This window comes from Leptosomus discolor, chromosome 26, assembly GCF_034619465.1.
Source record: "Leptosomus discolor isolate bLepDis1 chromosome 26, bLepDis1.hap2, whole genome shotgun sequence".
NCBI classification, from domain to species: Eukaryota; Metazoa; Chordata; class Aves; order Leptosomiformes; family Leptosomidae; genus Leptosomus; species Leptosomus discolor.
This window is the reverse complement of record NC_141416.1, coordinates 1554848-1578046: the sequence shown is the minus strand read 5'-3', so window position 1 is coordinate 1578046 and position 23199 is coordinate 1554848. Positions and strand designations below refer to the sequence as shown.

Here is a 23199-nt window from a genome sequence, read left to right as displayed (position 1 = left end):
GACACACACCCCGGCCCATGGCTGTGTCCCCTCCTGGGGAGCCTTGTCAGAGGGGGTCTGGGGCCGTGGGTGCCCCCCGCCCAAGGGGCAGCTGTGTCAGAGGGGTCGGGGTCCCTGTGTCCCCTCCCGGGGGGATGGCAGCCCTGGCAGAGGAGTCGCTGGGTTCTCTCCCAGGGGATGGCAGCCCTTTCTTCAGGGCCTGGGGCTGTAGGTTCCCCCTCCCCAGGGGCCGCCAGGTCCCAGGGGTCGGGGTCTCTTTTGTCCCCCTCCCAGGGTGGACGGCAGCCCTGTCAGAGGCGTCCCTGTGTCCCCTCCCAGGATGGATGGCAGCCCTGTCAGAGGCGTCCCTGTGTCCCCTCCCAGGGGACGGGCAGCCCTGTCTGAGGAGGCCTGGATACACGGGTCCCCCTCCCAACGGGCCGCCATGTCAGAGGCGCCGGGGGGTCCCTCGTGTCCCCCTCCCGGGTGCGATCGTCCCCCGCAAAGGGCTGGGGCCCTGTCAGAGGGATCGGGGTCCCTGTGTCCCCTCCCCGGGGCCGCCAGCCCAGCCGGAGGGGCCCCGCCAGGCTCTCACTCACCTACACCCGGCCTAGGCCCATGCGGCCGCCATGGCAACCGGCACTTCCGGTTTCGCCTCTACTTCCGGTCGCCCTGAGCGCCGCCGCGCTTCCTCGGCCGGCTCTGGAGGACCGAGCCGGGCGGATGCTCTGCCCGCGTCGTCTCGTCGAGCCGAGGTGACGCTCTACCCACGCGAGCTCGTTGCTCGGTCCGGAGCAGACGAGAGAGACCGGAAGCTTGAGGCTAGCGGGTCGTTCCGCCGACGTTCTACCCTCCGTGCGGACGGCGGCCTCGCTGCCTCGGCGGAGGACTGACGGCAGGGAGCCGGCGGAGGCGGGGGAGAGAGAAGATGGCGGAGGCCTCGGCGGCGGCGGCGGCCGCCGTGTCCCAGCACCGCTTCTTCTGCCACAGCTGCAAGGGGGAGGTCAGCCCCAAGCTGCCGGTAAGCGCCGGGGGTTGAGGCCGCAGCGGGGCGGGCTGTGGAGGAGGCCGAGGCCTCTCGGCGCCGCTGCCCCCCCCCCCCCCCCCCCCCTCCTCCCTGCGGCGGGGGCGGGCCGGGCTCGGCCAGCCCCGGGGGTGAGGGGCTTGTGTCCCCTCCCCAAATCTCCCCTGTGCCCGGGGTTCAGCATGGGGGGGGTAGGGGTGGTGTGTGTCGTCACATCCCCCCCCAAGCTCTGCGGAAAGGGGTGCCCGCCCGCCCCCCCCCACCCCCAGTCCCCTCCCTGAGCCCCGTGAGGTGAGGAAGGGCAGCTCCCCCCAAGCTCTGCAGACAGGGGTGACACCCCACACACACCCACCCACCCCCACCTCCAGTCCCCTCCCTGACCTTTGTGGGAAGGCGTGTTCCCCCTTCCTCCCAAATCACACCCACTCCCCAAAAAAATCACCTCGTTGACCCCTGCAGGGAAGGGCCCCCCCCCCCGTTGGAGAAGGGGTGCCCCTTGAAACAGGGCCGCCCTGCAAAACCTCGGAGATTGGTGTGACACCCCCAAACTTCCCTGAACCCTGCAGGGAAGGGGTGACCCCCAAAAATCCCAGCGGGAAGGGGTGGTTCGCCAGAAACCCAGTGGTTAGGGGTGACCCCCCCATCCCCACCCCAGGCCCTGTAGAAAGGGGTGAGCTCCGAAATCCTGCTGAGCCTCGGGGTGAGTCCTCTGAGCCTTTTGGGAAGCACCAGGAGAGCAGCTGGGGGGGGCTGTATGGTGCCCCCTCCCAGGGGTGACCCCCAATTCTCGGCCCCTAACCGAGCCCCTGAGGGGTTCTTCATCACCCCTGGCCCTCTGGGTGAGGAGGAGGGGGCAGCTTGAGCCCCAGCCCGGTGGGACCGAGTCCCCCACATGTGGGGAGCCCAAACACCCTCTTCCCCCCAAAGGGCTGAGCAGGGGGTGACAAATCCCCGTGGCCCCTCAGCGAGGCAGCTCGGAGCGGGGCTGGGCTGGCCTGACCTTAATATTCCCCCTGTTTTGGGGGGTTTTGAGGGGGGGGGGGGTGGAAGGTTTCACCTGCGATCGCTGAGGTTGGGGGGACGTTTGGGGAGAAGGGGGCAGGACCGATGCTCGTGTTCCCCGTGGCGGGGGGTGTCATCCCAGTGCCCAGCCTGGGAAGGGGCAGGGCTGGGCGGGGGGGGATGGCGGACGGGGGGGGCTGGCGTGCGGGGCAGCGGGAGGAGGAGGAGGTGAACTGGGCGGCCTTCCCAGCGGGGGAGACATCCCAGCAGCCGCTACCCACGGGCTGCAGCTCCGTCCAGGTCCGATTCACGAGCTGCTGGTGGGGGAACCGCGTCCCCCGTCCCCTGCGGGCACCCTGCGCTCCCTGACCGGCTTCGTTAACCCCAAAAGTTCGTTTCTGAGCTGCAAGTTGTGGGTTTTCTCCACCCCTTTCCTGCCCAAGGGTGTTGGAGCCATCGTGAGGCCCACACACAGACCCCTCGGGCACCAAGCCCCCTTCCCTGATTTCTGTAAAATCCAGGCACACGGAGCGACGTGGCCCCTCGGCTCCGAAAGCGCTCAGGCCCGGGCGAGGGGCCCTGACACGGCCTCCAGTGGGGGCTTCAGGAGGCACAAGCAGCCCCCGAGGCTTATCCCCCTCTGCTGGGGTGGAAGCCTGACGTCTGCAACCCAACCCCATCCCAAATCCTCTTCTCTGGAGCCGGTAGTTTCACCTTTGGGTGCTTCTCATCCCCCGTGTCTCCCAAATTTTGCTCCGCTCTCTCTTTACACCGTTTGTCGCTGACTTCAGCACTTCACCCCCCAGCGTTTCCAAAATCTCCTTTGTGGGAAAGAATCACTGCCCAAACCCTGCCGGACCACGGGGCTCCGGCTCCCCTGGGTGCCTCAGGAATCTTTCTTGCCGGACCTGGGACCAAAACTCCAGGCCTGCTCCCCAAAACACCTTCGCATCAAACCTCCGAAGGTTTTTCCCTTCGCTGGGATCCCAGGAGCTGTTTCCTTCGCTTCCAAACCGGGAGCCCGGGCGGCCCCCAAGCCCCTTCTGCTTCGCGGGGGCGGGAAGGAGGTCGCCGGATCTGCCTGGAGGCTGCCTTGCCCGGCTCTCCCGGCGTGGCTTGCTCCAGTTTCTATTTCAAGAGCACCCAGAAACCCAGCGCGGGGTTGAGGCCGCTGGTTGGCCTCTTCCCGCTCCCGTTCCCCTCCGGAGGCGCCTGGATTTCGGTCGGGATGAGCGTCGGCGGGTCTCGAAATGCCGCTTGTCACCGTCCTGTGGCGTCGGGAAGACGTTGGTTCGGAGCTTGTGCTCGGAATCGCTTGGAGATCTCCGCTCCTTGCCTGCCCTGGGGGGGGGGGGTGGGGGGGGGTGGGGACGGGCAGGGACTGTCACTCGTCCCCAAACCTGTTCCCTCGCGTCCTCCCTTGGAAGGGAAGCGCAGCCGGAGCTCCCTGACGCCCTTCCCCGGCCCAAAGCTCCGCCTTGGCAACCTTGGGGGCGGTTGGTGTAGGGGTGTCACCTGAACACACACCCCCCCGCCCCGGCTGTGGGGTGGCCGTGGGGCTGCTCTGCCCACGGGGGGACCTTGGGAGCTGCTTTTGGTCCGGCCTCGGAGGGTCCCCTTGTCCCTCCAGGCTGGGTGGCCGTCCCCTTGCCTTGCGGGAGGTGCCGTGTCCCCCCCCCCCGAGCCTGACCCAGCACAGGCCAGTCGCTCCCCCTCTGTGCCTCAGTTTACCACCAGCAGAGTTCCCTGTCCCCTCTCCGTGGGGGGGGAGGACGTGCAAAACCCAAAGTGATGAACTGGGAGAAGCTGGACCTGTTTCCCAGTCCCGTCCCAGTGACCTTTTTGTCTCTCCCCTCCCCCCGGACAAGTGACTTCTCTCCCTGTCTTTGCACGAACACAACAGACGCTGAGCGCCCTGGTTTGGGGGTGGGGGGGGGTTTTTTGAGCCGCTCTCCCCAGGAGAGCAGCAACCTCAACGAAAACCCTGGCTGCGGGTCGTCCGTCTGTCCTGGAGGTTTGTCTTTCTGCCGACCCCCCCCCCGCTCTGAGCGAGAGGATCGGCCGCTGGTCGGGCGGGATTCGGGGGCACGAGGCTGCTGGGGCGTTCGGTGCCGGGACCCAGCGAGGGCTCCAGGCATGGCGCGGCCAGTTCCCTTCCAGTTCCCTCCCAGTTCCCTTCCAGTTCCCCTCGGCTCCATCTTCTCGCTTTGCCAAGAAGCTGGACCCACCCGGAGCGCGGCCGAGGTGGCGCCGGCTTCGCTCCCCGCCTGCCCGCGCCACCCCAAGGGTGCCCCGAGCGGGGCCAGCACCTCGCCAGATCCCCCCCCAACCCTTTTGGGGTGGTCGGGGGCTGCCTCTGGGTCGGCAGGAGTGGGTCAGGGTGGCTTTGCTTGCGTCGGGGTCTTCGATGGGGCTTGTGCGGGGGTTTGTCGGGCCGGTCTCTGCCCGGGCGGCCGGTTGGTCGCGGAGGAGCCGGCTGGTGTCCCGGGATATCCCCGCCGGCCGTTGCCATCACGCTCGGCCTGCAGCCCTGTGGGTCTGGTTTTTATTTGGGGAGGAAAAACCCGAGAGAGAGAGAGACAATGTGTGGCTCGACGAGGGGCAAAGCTGAGCGGGGATTTCGGCGCTGCCGGCTGTGCTCGTGTCGGCCCCGCGCTGCCCTCCGGAGAGGCCGGAGCGATTCCCCCTGCTCATCCCTGCCGTGGCCGCCTGGTTTCACCCACGGTGGGCTCCAGTCCCCGCCAAAACGGCCCTTCTTCGCCGGTGAGGAGCCGGGCGGTCTCGGCTGGGAGCGAGGCGGGAGAGGAGCTGCTCGCGCTCCCGTTTCCTCACGCCTGAAGAGCTCGGGGTGGACGGTGCCGGCGGCAGAGCCATCCGCCCGGTGCCACGCCTGGCTGAAAGCTGCCGTCCGGCGTTTCGGTGAGGGAGTTTCCCTCGTGCGGCGCAGCTCGAGGAAACGCTGGAACCGGCCGATGGACGGCGCGGCGACGCCGAAACGGAGTCGAGGTCGGGATGCACCGGTGTGGGATAGCGAAGGGCGCGTCTGCGCCCCACCGGGGGGGCTCCTGGGGCGGAGGAGGGGGCGAGCAGGGGAGGGGGATGTTGTCCCACGGCGTTTGACGTCTCCTGCTGTCTGGTGCGGCGGCTGCTTTTTCTTCTCGTGGCAAAATGGTTTTAATTTAAAGAAACAAACCAAAACGACGGCTTTTTTGGGTAGAATTGGCCGTCTTGGGTCATTTGAGCCCTGAGTCTCCTTTCTGAGAGGGATGAGGGACGAGGCAGTGGAAGCGAGGGGTTACTGAGCCGTCCTCGACCTCCCCGTGCTGCGGCACCTCCCGAGCTGGAGACCAGCGGGTTGAAGAACCCCAATCCTTCAGGAAGTCATCTTGGGGCTTTTTGAGGACACTCTGATGCTTCGGGCTTCCCGAGGGACGCAGCCTCCGGCCGATGCCTGGTGTGAGGGTCCCAGCGGCGCGAGGAAGGGTCCCGGCGGCGTGAGGAAGGGTCCCGGCGGCGCAAGGAGGGTCCCGGCGGCGCGAGGAAGGGTCCCGGCGGCGCGAGGAGGGGTCCCGGCGGCGCGAGGAGGGGTCCCGGCGGCGCGAGGAGGGGTCCCGGTGGCGCGAGGAAGGGTCCCGGCGGCGCGAGGAGGGGTCCCGGCGGCGGTGAAAGCACGTGTTGAGGTGACAAGGTGCCTCGAGGAGCAGAGACCTGGGGAGAAGCTGCTGAGCTCCAGGGGTGAGAGACGTGGTCCTGGCTCGTGCGCCGGGAGAGCCGGACGGCAGCTGGGGGAAGAGGTGCCACGGGGGGGTTTTTTGCCGCTGCCTCTTCCCGAGGGAACGCCAGAGCTGCCTTTCCCTACCCGAGGGCTGGGGTGCACGAGCTTGCTGGGAGCTGCTGCTTGAGCGGGTGCCTCTGAAGTGTTGAACGGGGGGTCGGTTCTCTGGGCCTCTCTCTCTCTTTTTTTTTTTTAACCCTCCTCAAAACCAAACCACGCGGTTTATTTAGCGCAAGGAGCGGCTGCCCCTTGGGCGAAGCCGCTTCGGGAAGAGCAGGGTGATGTTGCCCAGCACTTGAGAAGACGAGGAGCAGCTCGTGGGGGTTACGAGAAGGCTGTTTGATGGGGCAAAGACAAGGGAGTCAACGCGAGCCCGCGGCGGTGCCGCTGAGTTGTCCTGCCCGTAGCTGCCCGGTGCCGAGAGGGGAAGGTAGTTCGGGGCTGGAGCCGCGGGGTGGGCTCGTGAAAACTCCTCAGCTCGCCCGACTCCCTCGCTTTCGCTGGAGCCCGGGCCTTGCTGATGAGGCAACTCGCTTCCCTGCCTCCTCTCCGGGTTGCCGGTGCCTGGGAGAGCCGGGAGGACACGAGATGAGGGGCGGGGGGGGGGGGGGGAAATTTGGGGGGCAGTTGAGGGCTCCTGGCGCGCTCTGCGTCCGGGTGGGGCGAGGAGCGGGGCAGAAGCACGAGCGGTGCCTCTGCCAGAGCCCGGCGCTGGGCCTCGCTTGGCCTGCTCAGCCCCAGAGGCCGGACGGCGCTGCAGGCCGACCCCAGCGGCCTGCCCGGCGCTTCTCCTGGTGCTTGGAAGTCTTTACGTGCGGTTTTCCCTGGCGACCTCAAAACACAGGCTGGTTTGCTGCCCTGCGCCTTTACCTGCCGCCCGGTTGGGTTTGCCTTTGCCTCTCGCCCTCTGTTTGGGGGGCGAAAGGGGGGCTCAGCGACCGCCGGGGCGTGCGGACCCGCGAGCCAGAGGCTGAGAAACCTTCTAGTCCGTCCTTCCCGCCCCGCTGTCGGATCAGGGCTGGGCCTGGAGGTTCTGGCTGCTCGGGAAAGGAGCCGGCTGCTCTCCTCCGGCGAGCTCCCGGCGGGCAGCGGCGAGGGCTCCTGGCGGGATTGTGGTTTCTTTTCCTTCTGGGAAACACAAGGCTGAAGGGGAGTCGGAGCGATGGGATGCTGTTGTCCCGCCTGGAAAGTCTCTTTATTTTCGTTCTTTGCGCTGTGGCCGGGCCCTGCTTGGGGGATTGAGGTGCCTGGGCTCACCGAAACGCTCCCCGGGGCAGTTCTCGGGGATGTGGGGCGCCCATCGAGCTCCTTCTGGGCAGGCAGGAGGCTCTGGCAGAGACCGGGGCTGCCCAACTCCATCCCTAAACCTCTCGCAGAAAGCGGGGAAGGGAAAACGAAAGGCTCGTGCGATGGCTCCGCAGGATCCCACCCACCTCCCGTCCTCTGTTCTGCTTTCCCTGCTCCCTCCCCCCTGTTGCTATTTATCCCAAATGCCATTTTTATCTCTCTTCATGCTCTGACTCTTACATTCGAGCTTCTGGGCAAGATGCTGGTAATTTCCATACAGATTAAAACATAAAAAGAAACATTCAAAAAGCTCCCAGGAACGCACCAGACCTGCAGCGTCCCCGATGGCACGGCCTGCTGCTAAGTTTAGAGAGGGGGGGCGGGGGGGGGGGAAAGGGAATCTAATGTGGTCGTTTTGACAGGGAAAATGCTGGAAAGGAAGGAAGTGAAGGATTTTTCAGGCAGCACCAAACGTCCTCCTGGTTCGGGGTCGCCCTGCAGCCCGGTGGAACGGTGTGGAATGAGCTTTTTGACACCCCCCCCCCCCCCGTACTTCAGGGCTTGGCTTTAGCCTCACTGTGTCTTCGCTGCTTTTAAGAGAGTCGCTGCTCCTCGCTGCTGAGCCCCAGCTCGGGCCCAGCGTCTTTGGGGAGAGACCCGAGAGCACGCCGCGTTCGCCGAGCCTTTCCCCCCCAAAAAAAGGCGTTTTCCCTCCCCCCTCGCCCCCGTATTGCAGTTTTTTATCCAGAGGGGGGGGTCTGTGCTGTCCCCCCACGCAGCCAGACGCCCTCTCCGCGGCAGCGGCGAGCCCCCCCTCCCGCCCCTGCGCAGAGCGGGGCGCTGCGTCCCTCTGCCGAGCGCGTCCCTCCGTCCTCGCCAGCCTCCTGCGTCGTGGCTGCGACGCCGAAAGCCCCAGATGGATTTTTTTTAAATTTTTTTTTTTAAATTTTTATTTTTCCCCCCCTTTTCTCCCCTGGGCCAGCTCACTGCCCGGCCCTTCCCATTCTGCTCCGGGCTGGAGCCCTTTGGAACAGACCCCCCCGCCTTCGGCTGCCTCCGTGGGCCTTTGTGCCGCCCGGCGCTCGGCCTCTCCCGGGGCGTCCCGCGCCTTTGGGGAGCGAAGCTGCTCCGGGCAGCCCCCCTGTGCCCGCTCCTCCGGCTCGGGAGCCTCCAGCCGGCAAGCTGGCAAGTGAATATGGGCAGCCAGTGCGCCACTTTGGGGGGGGAAAAAGGCGAAAGGAGGTGAATTGGGGTGTCCAGAGGGCCCGTGTGCCGTTCCAGTGAGCCCAGCTTGTGCGTGGAGTCCCCGTTTGTGAAAACACTTTGGCAGAAAGAAGGAAAACCCATTAATTTTCTAATTCTGAGGCTCGCAGAGCGTCTCACAGTTCCCTGCGGGAGTCGTCTTCCCCGCGGGGCGAGCGGCAGCAAATCCAGCTCCACGTCGGGGCTGCGTTACCGGCGGCTTCCTGACACCAGTTTCATTCCAGGGACTGGTTTTCCAGAGCTGGCCTTGCCCTGGCGCTTGGCAGGAGGCTCTTTCCTTCGGTGTCGCGATCCCGCAGGCCCGAGGCCGTAGGTGCGTTGGGTTTGTTGGTTTAATTTTCTTCAGCCCCCCGCTAACCCGGCGTGATGCGGGAGTTCTGGGGTTCCACGCGCGTCCCTTGAGGTTAAGAACATCGGCTGCAGCCTTCGAAATCCTCTTAATGAAACCGAAACTCTGCTCTTCCGGAGCGCCTCCTCGGCAGGGAGGTCAGGAATCCACGGCGGGCTCCTGGCGTGCGCCGTAGAAGCGTTTTGCTTGGAAAAGACCTTTTTTTTTTTTTTTTTTTCTTTTGCCTGAAATCCCCAGCTGAGCGCGGGCTGGCTCACCCGGCTTCCCCTGTCGTTGCAGGAGTACACGTGCCCGAGGTGCGAGTCCGGCTTTATCGAAGAAGTCACGGACGATTCCAGGTAACGCTCGCCGCTCGGCGCCGCTCGCTTGACCGCCCGCTCGCGTTCCTCCTGGGTTTGTGAGGTACTTGGTGTCAAGCCCCTAAAAAACCGTAGGCGGGGGCGGGGGGTGAGGGACGGGGAGGAGCAGCTGGCCTGTTGGCGGGGGTTTGGGCTCGGTGAGGCTGAAGCACAAGTGGCCGTCGCTCTCCTGCTAGAGCAGGAGGTGGGGGAAGGCTCCCCAGAAGGTGGGAGGTGGCCACTAGGGCTGTACAAGGCCCCGCCAGTAAAGGCACTTACAGGGTTTTGACGCCTGTTTCTTTGGTCTGTTCGAGCAAAAAGCATTATTTTATGTTGTTGGTTTGGTTTTAGGAGTCGAGCTTGCATCTCAGTGCCCCCACAGTACCTTCCTTTTTTTGTCCTCTGCCGCCTCGCAGCTCGGGCCGAGAGAGAAAGCAATGCCTTTTCTCTCTAGGAGCACCCTTGGCCGCCCGGCAGAGCGCGGTGCTGGCGAAGCCGGGGTGCCAAACGCCGCCCCCTCAGCACGTGCTGCCTCTGGCCTCGAGTCCCGGCTGAGGAAACGCCGTTGCCGGGGTTGAGGGCAGGAAAGGGCGGCAGCTTCGCTCTCCGGGGCCGGGTGTCGCCGGCGGGGGGAGATGAGTTAAGGTCCGTGTGCCTGTCCCCTAAGGCGGGAGCAGGGGGGCTCCTCCTGGTCCCGCCTGCAGAATGACGCTGCTCCCCCCGAAACGCCGCCTCTTCCAAAGGCCGGGGGGGGTTAGAACCCGGGTTTCTTCCCCCGTCAGGTTGTGCCTGGTCTGCTGAACAAACCTTTGCACTTTTAACAGCCCTGCTCTGTCCCTAGGAATGGTTTCCCTGCGTTCACACAGGCAGGCCCTGCCTGCTCGCCCCTCTTCTCCCTCGGAGCGCACGGGGACTCTCGTGCTCCCGCCAGCTCCGTCTGTGCTCAGCCCTGGAGCGGGAGGTGGTTTCTGGAAGGGTGACCTGCTCTCACTTGCCCGTTTCTCTCCAGTTTTCTAGATGGCAGCGGCATAGACGACAGCCCGTCCACACAGTTTGCAGAGGTGAGTTTTGCCACTTTTCATGGGTTTTTTTTTTTTTTTAACTGTGGCCACAAAGAGGTTTTCAGTCTCGGCTCCGGGTGCAGGACGTGAAGGCACCTTCACTTAACCACCCTGCAAAAAGCACAGCCCGTCTTCCCAAGGAGGTTTTTGGGGATTTTGAGGAGACTGTTGACCCGGCCCGGGGTTGGGACCGGCAGGAGATTTGCTGGCTGGGCAGGGCAGGGCATGAAGGACGCTCGAGGGGCGCCCTGGCAGGTGGTGGGATGAGCGTCGGTGACGCTCAGCCAGCCAGGGAGGGGGTTCCCTGACTGCCTCTTCCTGTCTGCTCCCGGTTTCACCAGAAATCCGACTGTTTAAAAAGCCCAGACTCGTGTAAAAAAGCCCAGACTCGTAATAAAGTCCGTGCCTTGTCACTCGCTCTGTTTCAGGGAAGCTCCGTTTCCCTTGGGAAGCTCAGCTGAGCTGCGTAAAGCAGCTGGAAATAAAACTTCTCCGTGTCCCCTCCGCCGGCAGACCCTGCTGGGAGGCTGGGCTGTTCGGTTGTGGAGGAGGTCGGACTGTCCAGAGGAGGTCGGACTGTCCAGAGGAGGTCGGACCGTTTCTCCTGCCGGGAGAGCTCCCCGGGCTCGTCTTGAGTTGCGGCCGGGCGATCTCCGGGTGGATTTGGGGGTCTGCCGAGCCCTCCCTTGGTGCCACAAACAACGGCAATTCCTCTGCAGCTCTGTGTTGCGGTCTGTGTCCCTCCTGTTTGCTCCCACCCGGGCGGCTGGGGTGCCTCTCCGCTCCCCTCCTCTCCAGCTGGATCCGTTGGGCTGCTGACCCCAACTTCAAGTTGCTTTTAGGTTGCTCCTCCCCAGCGCCGCGTCCCAGAACCGCCCCGTGTTTCGGCGAGACAAAGCCTTGTGCCCCGCGTGTCGCTCGACAAAGAGCTTTGGGCTGCGGCGTAAATCGAAACGGCTTTTGGGATGAATAATAAATGAAAGTCTCCTCGCAGCAGGGGCGGCTGGGGGCAGGCCGAGCTCTGGCTCAACCGTAACCAGCGGGAGAACGAGCCAAACTCTTCGCCGCCGGGTCGTTCCTTCGGGTCATAAACCTGATTTCTCCCGTCCCTCCGGGGCTGGATGGAACCAGGCGGTGCAGGAGGCTCCCGATGGGAGTGAATTCGGTGGGAAACGGAGCTCAGGCCGCTCTGCTCGGGTCGTGGTGCACCGCGAGGGGCTGCTCCAAACGAGGGCTCCCCCGGCTCGGGAGCGCTGGGCTCCCGCCGTCGATGGCTGTGGCAGCGCGGAGCCTGGCCCGGGCGTGGGAGCAGCTCGCTCCCCCCTGGCCCCCGGGGGTGTTTCTCCTCGTTTTGAGAGGATTCTCCTCTGAATTTATGTTTTATCGAGAGGGCAGCTCTTGTCTCGTGTCCCGGAGCGCTGCGGGGCTGGCGGTTGGACTGGGCCGAGGGGCAGGTGGGTTTTCCCCCACCGACAGCTTGACCTGCGTGGATGGACCCCCCCGAAAAACAGCGTTAACGCGTGCGAGACCTTCCCTTCTCGGCCCTTCCGTGCTGCTCCGCTCGGCCGCGCCGCGCGGGCCCAACCGGGGCGGGGGGGGGGACACGACACACGCGACCGGCGACCGCGCCCGCGTGCCCCCCGTGGCTGCCAGGACCCGGAGCCCCTCGCTGAGCGGCGCCTGGGTGCCCGGCGTTCTCCCTCCTCAAATCCCAGCCCTTGGAGACGGAGCCCAGCCCCCGCAGTGCCCTGGGGGGGGGGGGGGGCTTAAAAAAAAAGGGCTGGTTTGGGGATCTGCCCGTAGCAGGGGAGAGCCGACGGGTCGGTCTTCCTGGAGGTGGCGGCGCTGATTAGTTTGGGCTATAATTAAGCATCTTTGCCAGACTTTTTTCAGGGAGCCATGGCAACCGTATGAGTTTCCTTCTGTCGAGGTGGGCTTCCCTGCCCCCGTGCTGGCAGCGGAGTCACCGGGCTGCGTGACGGAGCTGCGCGTGGTTTGTGTCTCCCCACCCCCACCCCTCTCCTTTTCTCCCCTCCCCCAGCTCTGGGACCATTTGGACCACACGATGTTCTTCCCTGACTTCAGACCCTTTCTGAGTAGCAGCTCACTGGATCAAGACAGCAGGGACAACGAGAGGGGCCACCAAGCCCACGCCGACCTCTGGGGACCAAGCCGACCCCCGCGATTGCCCATGACGCGGAGGTACCGATCCCGGGGCAGCTCGCGCCCCGACAGGTCTCCTGCTATCGAAGGGTGAGTGCCTAAACGCCCCCCTGGAAGCGTCTCCCTCCCCCGTCGGTGGAAAAATGCGGGATCTTGGGGAGAAACCTGGCAAAATGGGATCCTTGGACGCAGAAAACGCAGGTTTTTCGCGCCGGAAGCGCTACCCTCTGTCCCCCTCGGCGCGAACCGAAGCGGCGGGGTGGGGAAGGTGGGTTTTGCCTGTAACGGTGCCAACCCTCAGCCCAGGGAAACGAGTCAGTGCTTGGGAAGCTCAGTCACTTCCTCTCCCGGCCCTCCCACGCTCGGATGAGCGAGCGCCCCGTCCGTCGTGCCGGCGCTGTCTCGGGGCTCGCCCTCCGGCGCGGGGGTTTGCCGAGGCGCGGGTCGGGGCCGCGGTCGGTCGGGGCGGCGTTGCGTGTCCCGCTGCCTGTTCTCGCTTCCTCAACTTGTTCGTTCTTTTTTTTTTTTCCCTTCCCTCCTCCGATTCCTCCCTCTTCAGAATAATACAGCAGATCTTCGCAGGGTTTTTTGCAAACTCAGCCATTCCGGGCTCCCAACACCCTTTTTCCTGGTGAGTAGCAAGCGGGGTTTAGACCACGGCTTTGGCCGGGCCTGTCCACACCAGTAAACAAACAGCAGTGGTCTGGTGCTGGGGAGCAGCGTCTCCCCAGTGTGGCTTCTCTGGGGGGACTGTGCAAACCCTCGGGGCTGTTTTTTTTGGGGAGGGGGGGTTGTGTGTGCGTGTGACACGGCTCCCTTCACTCTCCCCTCCGCAGGAGCGGGATGCTGCACTCGAATCCCGGGGACTACGCGTGGGGCCAGAGCGGCCTTGATGCCATTGTCACCCAGGTAAGACCCTCGTCACGTGCCTGGGGGGAGGAAGTCCCCGAAAGCTGGCCTCGGCTCTGGTCTGCGCCCGTGCTCCGGGCGGTCCCGCTGCTGGAGACGAGCCCTGGGTGTCGGATGGGGATGAGGGACAGACCGTCGGCGGCTGGCTTGGTGGCTGCTTGTGCCCTGCGCCTTCAGGGGGTCTGGGAGCAGGGGCCAGACCTTATCCCTGTGGGAATCCTTCGTTCCCTCTTCGTCAGCCCACGGCAGCGGGCTTGGCAGCAGCCAAAGGTTAAAATCTCCAGCGCCAGCCCCGCGTCCCTCCCCGAATCCAGCAGTTTGCAGCCACGAGCCGTTTCCCCCTGTGGTTTGCGGAGGGGGGGACGAGCCCAGCCCGCTCCCCTTCCCTGGAAGCCTCCTCTGGCTCCTTTGAGGATCGGGGGTGTCCAGCCTCCCACCCCTTCCCGGGTGTCGCCGTCCCTGGGGCGGGAAGAGCCGACGGGGGCTGTGCCGAGCCGGTTTGCCGCGCTGCCGCCCCCGGCGAGCGCCCGGCGGAGCCACCGGCTGCCCTTCCCCAGCAGCCCCCGTCTCGCCCGCCTTACTCCCCGCTTCCCCAGAGGAGTCCGCAGCCCCCGGCGGGGCAGAGCGAGCCCCGGTGGGGCGGGGGGCGATGCTCCGGAGCCGCAGCCCTGCCCGCCCCGGGGTGTCGTGTCGTCCCCGGCGCCTTAACGTGGCCTTGAGTTAAACGAGGCTCCTACAAACGCCTCCCTGCCTGTGCTTGAAGCCGTCTGAGCCGATTGACGGGGGAATCCAGGGTAAAATTCCCGAGTCACGGCGCTCTTAACGCCGGGAGAGGGGTTGTGGCTCGAGCTCAGCCCGTGTTAAAGGCCGGAGACCCCACGCAGGAGGCGCAGGCCCCCGGGAGCGCGGGCTTTGGTGGCGGCACTCGGCTGAAGCAGCTGCTCTTTACAGCCCGGGGGGGGTCTCCTCTTTCCTCCTGACGCCCTGCTCGGGTCTTGGGGAGGCTGAGGGTGCTCAGTCTCCCTTGTTGCTGCGGGACGAGGTTCTTCCTCTCCTCAAACCGCCCCCCCGCCGGCTCCCTTTCGGTTCAAAATCCTCCAGGAGTAGCTCAGCACCCTCTCCCGTCTCCGCGGCAGCGCCTCCCTTCCCGCCTCAACCCTTCGGTCTCCGACTGTTGGGGGGTGAGAGAAAATATCCAGAGGGCCACAGGGTGCCAGAGGTGGGATTGTGGAGGTGGGAGGCACGGAAGCCGGGTTTCGGCGCTGCTGCCGAGGAGGGAACGGGTCGTCTGGGCTGGGGTGAGGTGGCCCGAGCTTGCCCCCCGGGGCTGGGCGGCGGCAACGGCTCTGGCGAGGGAGCGGGGACGCGGCCCGCCTGGGAAACGGGTGACATCCGTCCCGTGGGGGCCTTTAGGCCCAGGGCAAAGATGTCCCCGGGGACAGCCCGTGCTGAGCTGGTTTGGGGACACAGAGCCCTCCGTGTCGGTGTGACGGTGCTCCGCGCGGCAGCGCCGTGTCCCCGCGCCCCAGCGCAGCCCCTTTCCTTCTCGGCAGCTCTTGGGGCAGCTGGAGAACACGGGCCCGCCCCCGGCCGACAAGGAGAAGATCTCCTCTCTCCCGACGGTGACAGTAACTCAGGAACAAGTCGGTAGGTGAAGGCGGTCGCCCATGTCGCCCGTCGTCGTCGTCCCCCCGAGCCCCGCGCTCCGACGTGCGCCCCCGGAGCTCCCCCGCCCCCCTCTGCGCTGTCCTTGGGCTTCCCCGGCTGCTGGGGAGGGCGGGAGGCGGCGCTGGGCCCCCTCCTCGCTGCGGGGCTCGGGCTGGAGGCGCTCCCCTGCCGGCTGGCGGGGTGCTGAGCGTCGCTCCTGCCGTCACCCCTCGTCGTGCACCTCGCGGAGCTCCGCGGGGTCGGGCCAGCGGCAGAGCCCTTCGCTCTGCAGAGCGTCTGCTCGGCCCAGAGAGGCTTCCCAAGCCCGGGAGGCTTCACCTCCCAAAATCTTCCGTGGGTGCCGCTGTTCGCGGTCTCACCGGCTGCGGCGCGTAGATTCTCCCTCCCAGACGCGGCTCGGGCCGTGTCCCTGCGCCGGCAGCGGCGGGTGAAGCTCACGGGGTCCCGCGGCGCGGCTGGCAGCCGAGATCCGCGCGTTTCCTGGGGTTTCCTGGGACGTTGACGGCTTTGCCATCAGCTCATCCCGGGGGCTTTTCTCCCCCCGTGTTCGCCGAGGGCTGCGCGGAGGGTCCCTTCCCCTCCGAGCTGCTCTTGCTGGAAGCTCAAACTGACCAGAAAAGCCGCCGCCCCCACAGGCAGTTTTGTCCGGGGCTTTTTATCCACCGTCAGGGCGGCCAAGAAGCGCCGGAATTTTGCCGCGTTGCCGCGCTCGGTCTCGCCCGTTTGCCGGGACGGAGCTGGGGCCGCTTCCCTCACCCTCCTCGCTCCGTGTCTCTTCTTCCCAGATACGGGTCTGGAGTGTCCGGTGTGCAAAGAGGACTACGCGGTGGCGGAGCAGGTCCGGCAGTTACCGTGCAATCACTTCTTCCACAGCAACTGCATCGTGCCGTGGCTCGAGCTGGTAAGAGCCTGCGGCCGGCGGGTCGGGCGGCTCCGAGCCGAGCCCCGCGGGGCCGACGCCGTCCGGGTGGAGCCGCCGTCCCCAGCGGCGTTTCCCCGAAACGCCCGCGTTTCTCTTGCAGCACGACACGTGCCCCGTGTGCAGGAAGAGCTTAAAAGGGGAAGATTCGACCCGGCAAACACAAAACCCCGAGGCCTCAGCGAGTAACAGCTTCAGCAGCGACAGCCAGCTACACGATCGATGGACTTTCTGACGCCCGAGGGCTTCCTCGGGGGCTCTGGCCCGAGTGGCGTTCCCGCGGATGTACATTGTATTATAATTCAAACAAAAACGACCACAAAAGGAAAGGAAAACGAAAAAAAAAAAAGAAAAAGGAAAAAAAAAAGAGTAGCAGGAAACATAGGGCGGGGGAGGGAACCCACCCTGAGGTGTTACTGCGCTGAGTGCTGTCCTCTTCCCGCCCCGTTCCCCTAGCGTCTCCGAGCGAATCGCGCCTCTGTCGGGATCGCCTCTTTAGTCCTAAATTCAGTCTTTGGAGTGATTTGACTTGGTTTTCTACTCGGGAATCCTCCCCTTCCCGAGCGTGGCCCATCCGAAGTCGGGGGTGAGCCGGCGCGGGGAAGGTTTGGGGAGACCCCGCCGGGGTCCCAAGATCTCTCCCCCGCCCCGCCCCTGCGCTGGCAAAGAGGGGGGTGAGTTGGGGTGGGGGAAGCGTCCCCGCTGCGGCGCTCCTTGGAGTCAAGGAGGGGACGGGAAGGGGAGGGGGTTTGCCTTCCCTGACCCCCCCCTGGCCCTGCCCCTCGGACCGGGCGGGGGGGCTCAAACCCGGCTGCTTCCTTGCGTTTGCCCCCTTGGCGCTTGCGTTCGAGGTCTCTCCAAAACAGCGGCCGAGGCCGAGGGATCCGAGATCCAGGGCGAGGCAGAGGGGGAAGGGGGAGGCGCTGGGGGGCTGGGGAGGAGCGGGCTCGGGAGCCCCCCGTGGTTCTGGGAGCAGGAACGCACCAAGCAGGGTTGGTTTGGGTTGTTTTTTTTTTTTCCCCGTCTTGTCGTGGACTTTTTTTCGTTTGGTTTTTGTCCGTTTGGGGGTTGGGTTGGTTTTTCCTCCCGGCCCTTCTCCACGTGCCTGTGTCCCCAGGTCTGTCCCAGCCTGTCCCCCGCCCTCCACAGTGAGTCGTTTAGGATCCTTAGCTGGCTCGTACCATGGACCACACCGACGGCACCCGCGAGGAGCGCCGGCCTGACCGTGCGTGGCCGTTTTCACGGCCCATTCCTCCGTGTCTAACACAACCTTCCCCTCCCTTAGCCCGGGTGTAACTTTTAACGGAGTCTCTTTTATTTTTTCGCGGGTTATTTTTATTTCGTCCGTTCGTTTTGCTCTTCCCGCTTCTGTAACATTCATCCACGTTCGGTTCCTTGGTTTTTATCGTCCCAATAACCTCCGTGCTTACGGCACCCCCTCCGCTTCCCCCCCCCCGCCCCCGTGGCGATGGGAAACCCCCCCGGCGGCGGGCGGGAGGGAGGGAGAGGTGGGCCGCGTCTAACCGTGTTGCCGCTTCCTTGCTGTCGACGGTTGTACCACGTACACTCGGTCTCCACTCGTGTTTTTCGTTTGCTCTGAAGTCAAATAAAGGCCTTTATAAAGAAGAGCGGGCGTGGAGGGAAGGATTGTTGGGGCTTGGAGAGGTGGCCGAGGAGCTCGGGGAGCTGCTGGAGGACGAACGGGGCTGGAAGGAACCTCCCCCGGGGCGGCTCTCGAGGGTTTTTCTGGGGAGGAAAATTCTTACCCGGGTGCTGGAGGGCGGCAGCGGAGCCCGAAGGGGGGCTGAGGAGGGGGGCTGGGTGGTGGGACCGGTGTTTTGGGGCATCGGGGTTGGCCCTTCTTGCAGCGCGGGTAAGTCTGAGCCTCCAGGACGTGGGGGAGCGACACCCCGACACCCACCTCCCCGCTGGGGACGCGGTGTCCCCGTCCCGCCCTCGTTTTGGGGGAAAAGACGCGTGTGCTGGCAGAGGAGGGGGTTTCTCTGCTGGGGGACAGGGACTTCGAAATTACTCCTTTTCCCCGCCGTTTCGGACCCCGCAGGAGGGGGTGGGGGTTCGGCCGGACGCCCCTCGCACCTGCCTGGGGCCGCCTGTCCCTTCTGAAGCGGCGGGGGGGGGTTTTGGGAGGGGGGGAGAGGAGCAGAGAAGGCTGAAGACCCCCTCCTCTTGTGCTGTGGGGGGCCAGGCAGGGAGACAAGAGCTGGTAAATGGCTCTTGGCCGCGTTGGATGGTGACAACACAAAGGGAAAACGCTTGAACTGCAGCTCGGTCCTCTTCCAAGTGGGTTTTGGCTGGATTTAGCTCATTGGTTTTCCCTGTTATTCACCATTTCGTGCTCCCCTCTGCGGGCAGGGAGAGTTTTGGGGGTGCTGGGGGAGCCCCTGCACCTCCTAGGGATATCTGCGGTTGCGTGGGGCTTCTGCTCCCGGTTCCTCCCGCTCGCCGGCGGTGCCAGCTCGGCCCTAAAGTGCCTGAAATCGGGGATTTCTTCCCCGCTCCGAGGCAGAATTTAAGCCACACGCTCGAGCATCTCCGCGGGGCTGAGCTTTATTGGTGGAGCTGCTGGTTTCAGCCCGGTCCCTTCCCCCTTTTTCCCACCTCCACAACCATCCCCGAGTCCTTCGGGTCAAACCCGGGGTGGGGGGGGGGGGGCTCCTTTGCCCCCGACGCCGGACCCCCCCCCGACCTCACGTGGCTGCATCCGTGTGCCAGCACAATCCAGCCCCCGCGGAGGCATCGCCCTCCGCAAGGATGGAGCCGAAGCGAGGGCGGGGGGCAGAGTCCCGAGCCCCTGGTTGTCCCCAAGGATGGGGAAGGGACACGGTCCCTTCCCGACGCTGCTGGGCTCGAGGGGCCACCGCCTGCCTTCACTGCTCCTCCTTCTCCTCCTCCTCCTCGGGGAGCTTCTTGCGGGTGAAGAAGCCGAGCTGGGGTGAGAGGGAGAGGACGGAGAGCGTGTGGGGAGGATGGACGGGGTTCCCTGTCCCCTGTTGTGTCCCCCCTCCTCCCCCCAAAGCTGAGCCGGGCCCCGCTCTCACCTTCCACAGGCAGAAGATGATCAGCGCCAGAGGAGCAGCCCCCCCAGGATGCTGCCCACCAGGATCCAGAGGGAGATGGGCACCCGCTTCCCCTGGAGGATTTCAAGCACCATCTGCAGGGAGGGGGGCAAAAAGAAGGATCCCCCGAGGAGCAAGCAGGGATGGGGGTGTCCCCATAGCCCTGCACCCCAGGTTTAGGGGGTGGGAGGGGGGCTCCTACCTCCCTCCGGTGTGCCCCATCCTCCAGCACCAGCACGCTGCTCCCCAGGACCCCCAGCCAGACCGTGCTGATGACTTTCACGCTCCTGAATTTTGCCTGGGGATGGGGAAAAGGGGGGGGGGTTTCAAGCCGTGTCCCCACTCTGAGCTCTGGAGGGTGGCAGGGAGGAGGAGGAGGAGGGGGGGGGGGTGTCACCTTTCCCCTCGCCCCCTCCCCTCCTCACCCCACGGAAGAAGTCGTTGTGGATGGTGCGGAGGACGTGGATGGAGACCCCCCCGCCGCGGTCCAGCCGCCCCAGCCGGCAGCTCAGCTCCTGGCACCAGGCGTTGCCACAGTCCTACGGGGGGACAAAACGTGGGGTGACAGAGCAGGGGAGCCCCCCCAACCCCCCCCCCCGGCCCCCCCAACCCCCAGCTGCTCACCAGCCTGTCCACGTGCAGGAGGTCTTCGGGGTGCACGGGGACCACCGGGGCTGTGCCCCGCTGCCGCGGCTCCTCAGGGGGGGCCCGCAGTGTGCAGGTAGCCTGGGTGGGGGACAGGGGACCTGGGCTCAGCACCCCGAGAGTGAAGGGACACACCCCCCACACACACACCCCCCCCCCCCAGGACCCCTGGCTTGGGTGAGGGACTCACGTTGTCGGCCAGGACGCGTGTGACGGAGAGGAAGGTGGCACGGCGATAGCCCAGGGCTGGCAGGGCCAGGTGGAGGGTGACGTTTCGGACCGGGTAGCACCCAAAATTCTGCACCTGGGGGGGAGAGCAGAGTGAGCCGAGAACCCCTAGGACACCCCCCCCCCCCCTCTCCAAAATGCCCCCACCCCTTCCTCACCTTCACCGTGGTCTTGAATTCGGGGCCGGGGCCGTGGGGGAAGGTGCCGAGCGGGTGAACCTCGTACCGGTGCAGGTTGGTGTCGCTGCCGGGATGAGAGCGGGGCTGGATCCTGTCTCCATCCCCCACACCCTGAAGACCCCCCCCCCCAAATCTTTGCCCCACTCCCCCCAGCCTTACCTGGAGAGGAAGAGGTCGGGCTCGTAGCGGACGGGGGCAGAAAGCCGGACTGCGTTGTCCTCCAGCGTCGCCTCGGTGCTGTCACTGGAGGGGGACACGTGGCCGCGGGGAGCTCGGGAGGACCCTGAGACCCCCCCACACCCACCACCACGGCCACCCCCTGGGGTGCAGCCCCCCTCTGCTCCTACCTGCTGGCCTCGAGGGTGACCTCGGCTCGGTCGAGGAGGACGGAGCAGCTGAACTCCAGCTCCAGGGTGAAGGCGACCTGGGGGTGAGCGGGGCCGTCAGCAGGGTGGGATGGGTGCGGGGGGTTCCAGGGTGGGGGTCCCGGTCCCCTACCTTGGCCAACGAGGGGAAGACGGGGTAGCCAACGCTGCAGAGCCGGCGGTGACCCGCCAGCGCCGTGCACTCCAGCTTCACCAGGCCGGTGTCCTGCGGGTGGGGACACGTCACCTACGGCCCGATGGGGACGGGAGGGCTGGGGATGGAGCTGGGGGGGCTTGGGCTGACCACGTGGACCCCCACCTCCTGCCTGGGATGGGTTGGAGGGGACCTGTATGGAGCCATCTGGACACCCCCTCCCCCTTCCATCTCCAAGCTGGAACGAGTTGGGGATGAAACGCTCCGGAGGGTCGATGAAAGACTGGAGAGACCCCTGGGATGGGGTGGAGGGTCTGTACAGGGCTGGAAGGGCTACGATGTCTTGGGAGGGGGGGGGTCCATGTGGGTTTGGGCAGGGGGGGGATGACCCCTCCCCCCACGGCCCCGTACCTGGAGCGCGAGGCTGGAGAAGTGGAGGTTGCTGGAGAAGCGGAGGAGCAGGCTGGCGTTGTAGGCGTTCTCCTTCTTGTTCTCCAGCGCCGCGTCCACCACCACCTTCCTCCTGCCCTTGCGCAGGACGTGGGGGCTCTGCCTGCGGCGGGGGCGGGGGGGGGGGGGGGGCGGTTATGGCCCTGGGGGATGCCGGGACACAGCTCAGCCCCGGGGACACCGCGGGGACACCCCGTACCTGGAGCCCACGATGTCCATGGTGGCCCTGAGCACCAGGTCCGTGACGCACTCGTTGTCCCTCCCCGCAGTCCTTGAAGAAGGGGATCTGGAAGGAGCCGGGGGTGATCCCGGTGCTGAGGGGGCACCAGGGGTGATCCTGGATCCGGCCACCCCCTCCAGCACCCACCAGTTTCCGGATGGTGGTGGAGACGTCTCATCCAGCACCGGACCGGTGGATTCGGCCATGGCCAACCTCACCGTGAAGCTGAGGGGCCGCAGATAGTCCGTGGTGTCCTGGGGAGGGACGAGGGGTCCTCGTTAGCCCCCAGGGCTGCTGGGGGGGGGGGGGGGGTTGGCCAGGGAGGGGGGGGGGTCCTGCCGTGGCTCACCAGGACGTGGAAGGGGAAGCGGAGGCAGCTCTGCCTCCCCAGCGAGAGCTCGAGGCGGCGCTGCAGCAGCCGCCGGGCGCCGGAGTCGAAGGCAGCCCGGGCTCCCGGGGTCCTCTCCTCCAGGGACACGTTGAACCGGAGATCTGTCGGGACAAGGATAGGGGGGGGTCAGCGCTTGGGGACAGCTGCGGGGCTGGGGACACCCCGGAGAGGTGCTGGGGACACCCCAGGGATGCTCTTGAGATGCTCCAGGGGTGGTGTAGGGATGCTGCGGTGACATTCAGGGGACAGACACCCCAGGGATGCTCCAGGGCCACCCTGGGATGCTCCTGTCCCCGCCCCCCCCCGCCCCCCCCCCCCCCCCCCCCCCCCCCGCAAAGTCCCCAGCACTCACCGATGTCCCTGTCCCGCTGGCCCTGGGCTCGGGTGCCAGCGCGGAAGCAGACCCTGGCCCGGAGGCAGACGGCGCCGATGCCGCCGCGCTGGCAGTTCTTCCGGATGACGCTGATGGCCGGTGGCTCCACCGTCAGCGACGTGTTGACCTGGACGATCTGGCGGGAGCTGGCAGCGAGGGGACAGTGTCACCCGGACGCTCACGGGGACGGTGACATCCATCCCTGCCCCGTCCCTAAGCTCCCCTCCTCCTCCAGCGAGGGGAAACTGAGGCACGGCGTGGCGGGGAGAGTCCAGGAGATACCCAAGAGCATCCCACCAGGCAGGGCTGAGGTGGGAGACCCCTCTGAGCATGGCGGCCCAGGGCTGCCCCCCTCAACGTGTCCCTGTGTGTGTCCCCCCCCCGCCAGGACTCACCGCAGCAGCACGGCCGCCCCCTGCGCCCCCACGGCCAGGTCCACCAGCCCGTCCCCGTCCAGGTCCAGGTGCCCGTCCACGCTGCGCCCGAAATAGCTGAGGGTTGGCCCCAGCGCCGCCGCCTCGATGCGCTGGGGAGGCGAGAGCAGGGCGAGCCGTGGCTTCGCGGCTGGCTCGTGCACGGCCGTGCCCAACCCGACGGGGCTCCCCAGATGGCACCGGGACCCCCCCAGCCCCCCCCTTGGTCCCGTCTCACCTGCTTGTAATGGGGCAGGAGGGTGCCCGGGGCGCCGTGGTAGACGTAGACGGCACCGCGGTGCCCGTCCTCCAGCGGAGCCCCCACCACCGCGTCGTTGAAGCCGTCGTGGTTGAGATCCGGCACGGCGGCCAGGGCGTAGCCGAAGCGGGAGTCCTGCGGCTTCTTGTCGGCGTGTAGGGTGCCGGCGGGGGCCAGGAGCCGCTGGGAGGGGGGTGGGGGCAGGGTGACCCTCGGTGCTCCATCCATGAGCCTCGGGAGGTCCCGTTGCGTGTGTCCCCCCCCCCCAGCCCCACTGTGCGCCCCGACCCCTCACCTGCCCCACGCTGTAGAGGTACACCCGCCCCGTCTCCCTGCTCTGGGCACCCAGGTACATGGGGGCGGCCACCAGCAGCACGTCGGTGACGCCGTCGCCGTCCACGTCGAGGGCACACACCTCGCTGCCGAAGTAGGAGCCGATCTGCCGGACACGGCGGGGCCGTACGAGGCTGGGGGCTGCCGGCAGCCCCTTCCCCCGGCTGCCCCCGTGTGTGTGTCCCCCCCTCCACCAGAGCAGCACCTACCTGCTCCCTGTCAGCGCCTGGGCCACCGTCACCGTGCCCCTGGTGCCCATCTGGAAGAGGATCACCTTGCCCTTGTGCTGGAAGCGAGGGGCTCCGGCCACATACAGGCGCTGCCCGCCGGGCAGCCGCAGCGAGGAGACGGCGTAACCTGGCGCAGGGGAAAGTA

The 23199-nt window shown here is 66.2% G+C and overlaps 2 protein-coding genes across 2 annotated transcripts in view; one reads left to right on the top strand and one right to left on the bottom strand.

Annotated features, from left to right (window-relative positions):
- Positions 1-907: 907 nt before the first annotated feature.
- Positions 908-16414, top strand: RNF115 (ring finger protein 115). The gene is made up of 9 exons (XM_086478477.1): positions 908-1000; positions 8959-9017; positions 10027-10078; positions 12120-12331; positions 12801-12872; positions 13078-13150; positions 14704-14797; positions 15604-15719; positions 15841-16414. Exons 1-9 carry the CDS (start codon positions 908-910, stop codon positions 15970-15972), a joined length of 903 nt encoding a protein of 300 aa, XP_086334603.1. The 3' UTR covers positions 15973-16414.
- Positions 16415-18625: 2211 nt separating this feature from the next.
- ITGA10 (integrin subunit alpha 10) overlaps positions 18626-23199 on the bottom strand; it is a 15794-nt gene continuing 11220 nt past the window's right edge. The window contains 22 exon segments of the mRNA XM_086478235.1: positions 18626-18685; positions 18797-18828; positions 18831-18909; positions 19017-19112; positions 19240-19353; positions 19439-19540; positions 19650-19763; positions 19846-19930; positions 20026-20109; positions 20214-20290; positions 20365-20457; positions 20797-20938; positions 21035-21093; positions 21095-21121; positions 21203-21219; positions 21222-21309; positions 21405-21547; positions 21799-21965; positions 22215-22345; positions 22471-22674; positions 22787-22930; positions 23030-23181. Of these exon segments, the coding sequence (XP_086334361.1) occupies positions 18626-18685; positions 18797-18828; positions 18831-18909; positions 19017-19112; positions 19240-19353; positions 19439-19540; positions 19650-19763; positions 19846-19930; positions 20026-20109; positions 20214-20290; positions 20365-20457; positions 20797-20938; positions 21035-21093; positions 21095-21121; positions 21203-21219; positions 21222-21309; positions 21405-21547; positions 21799-21965; positions 22215-22345; positions 22471-22674; positions 22787-22930; positions 23030-23181 (2210 nt within the window).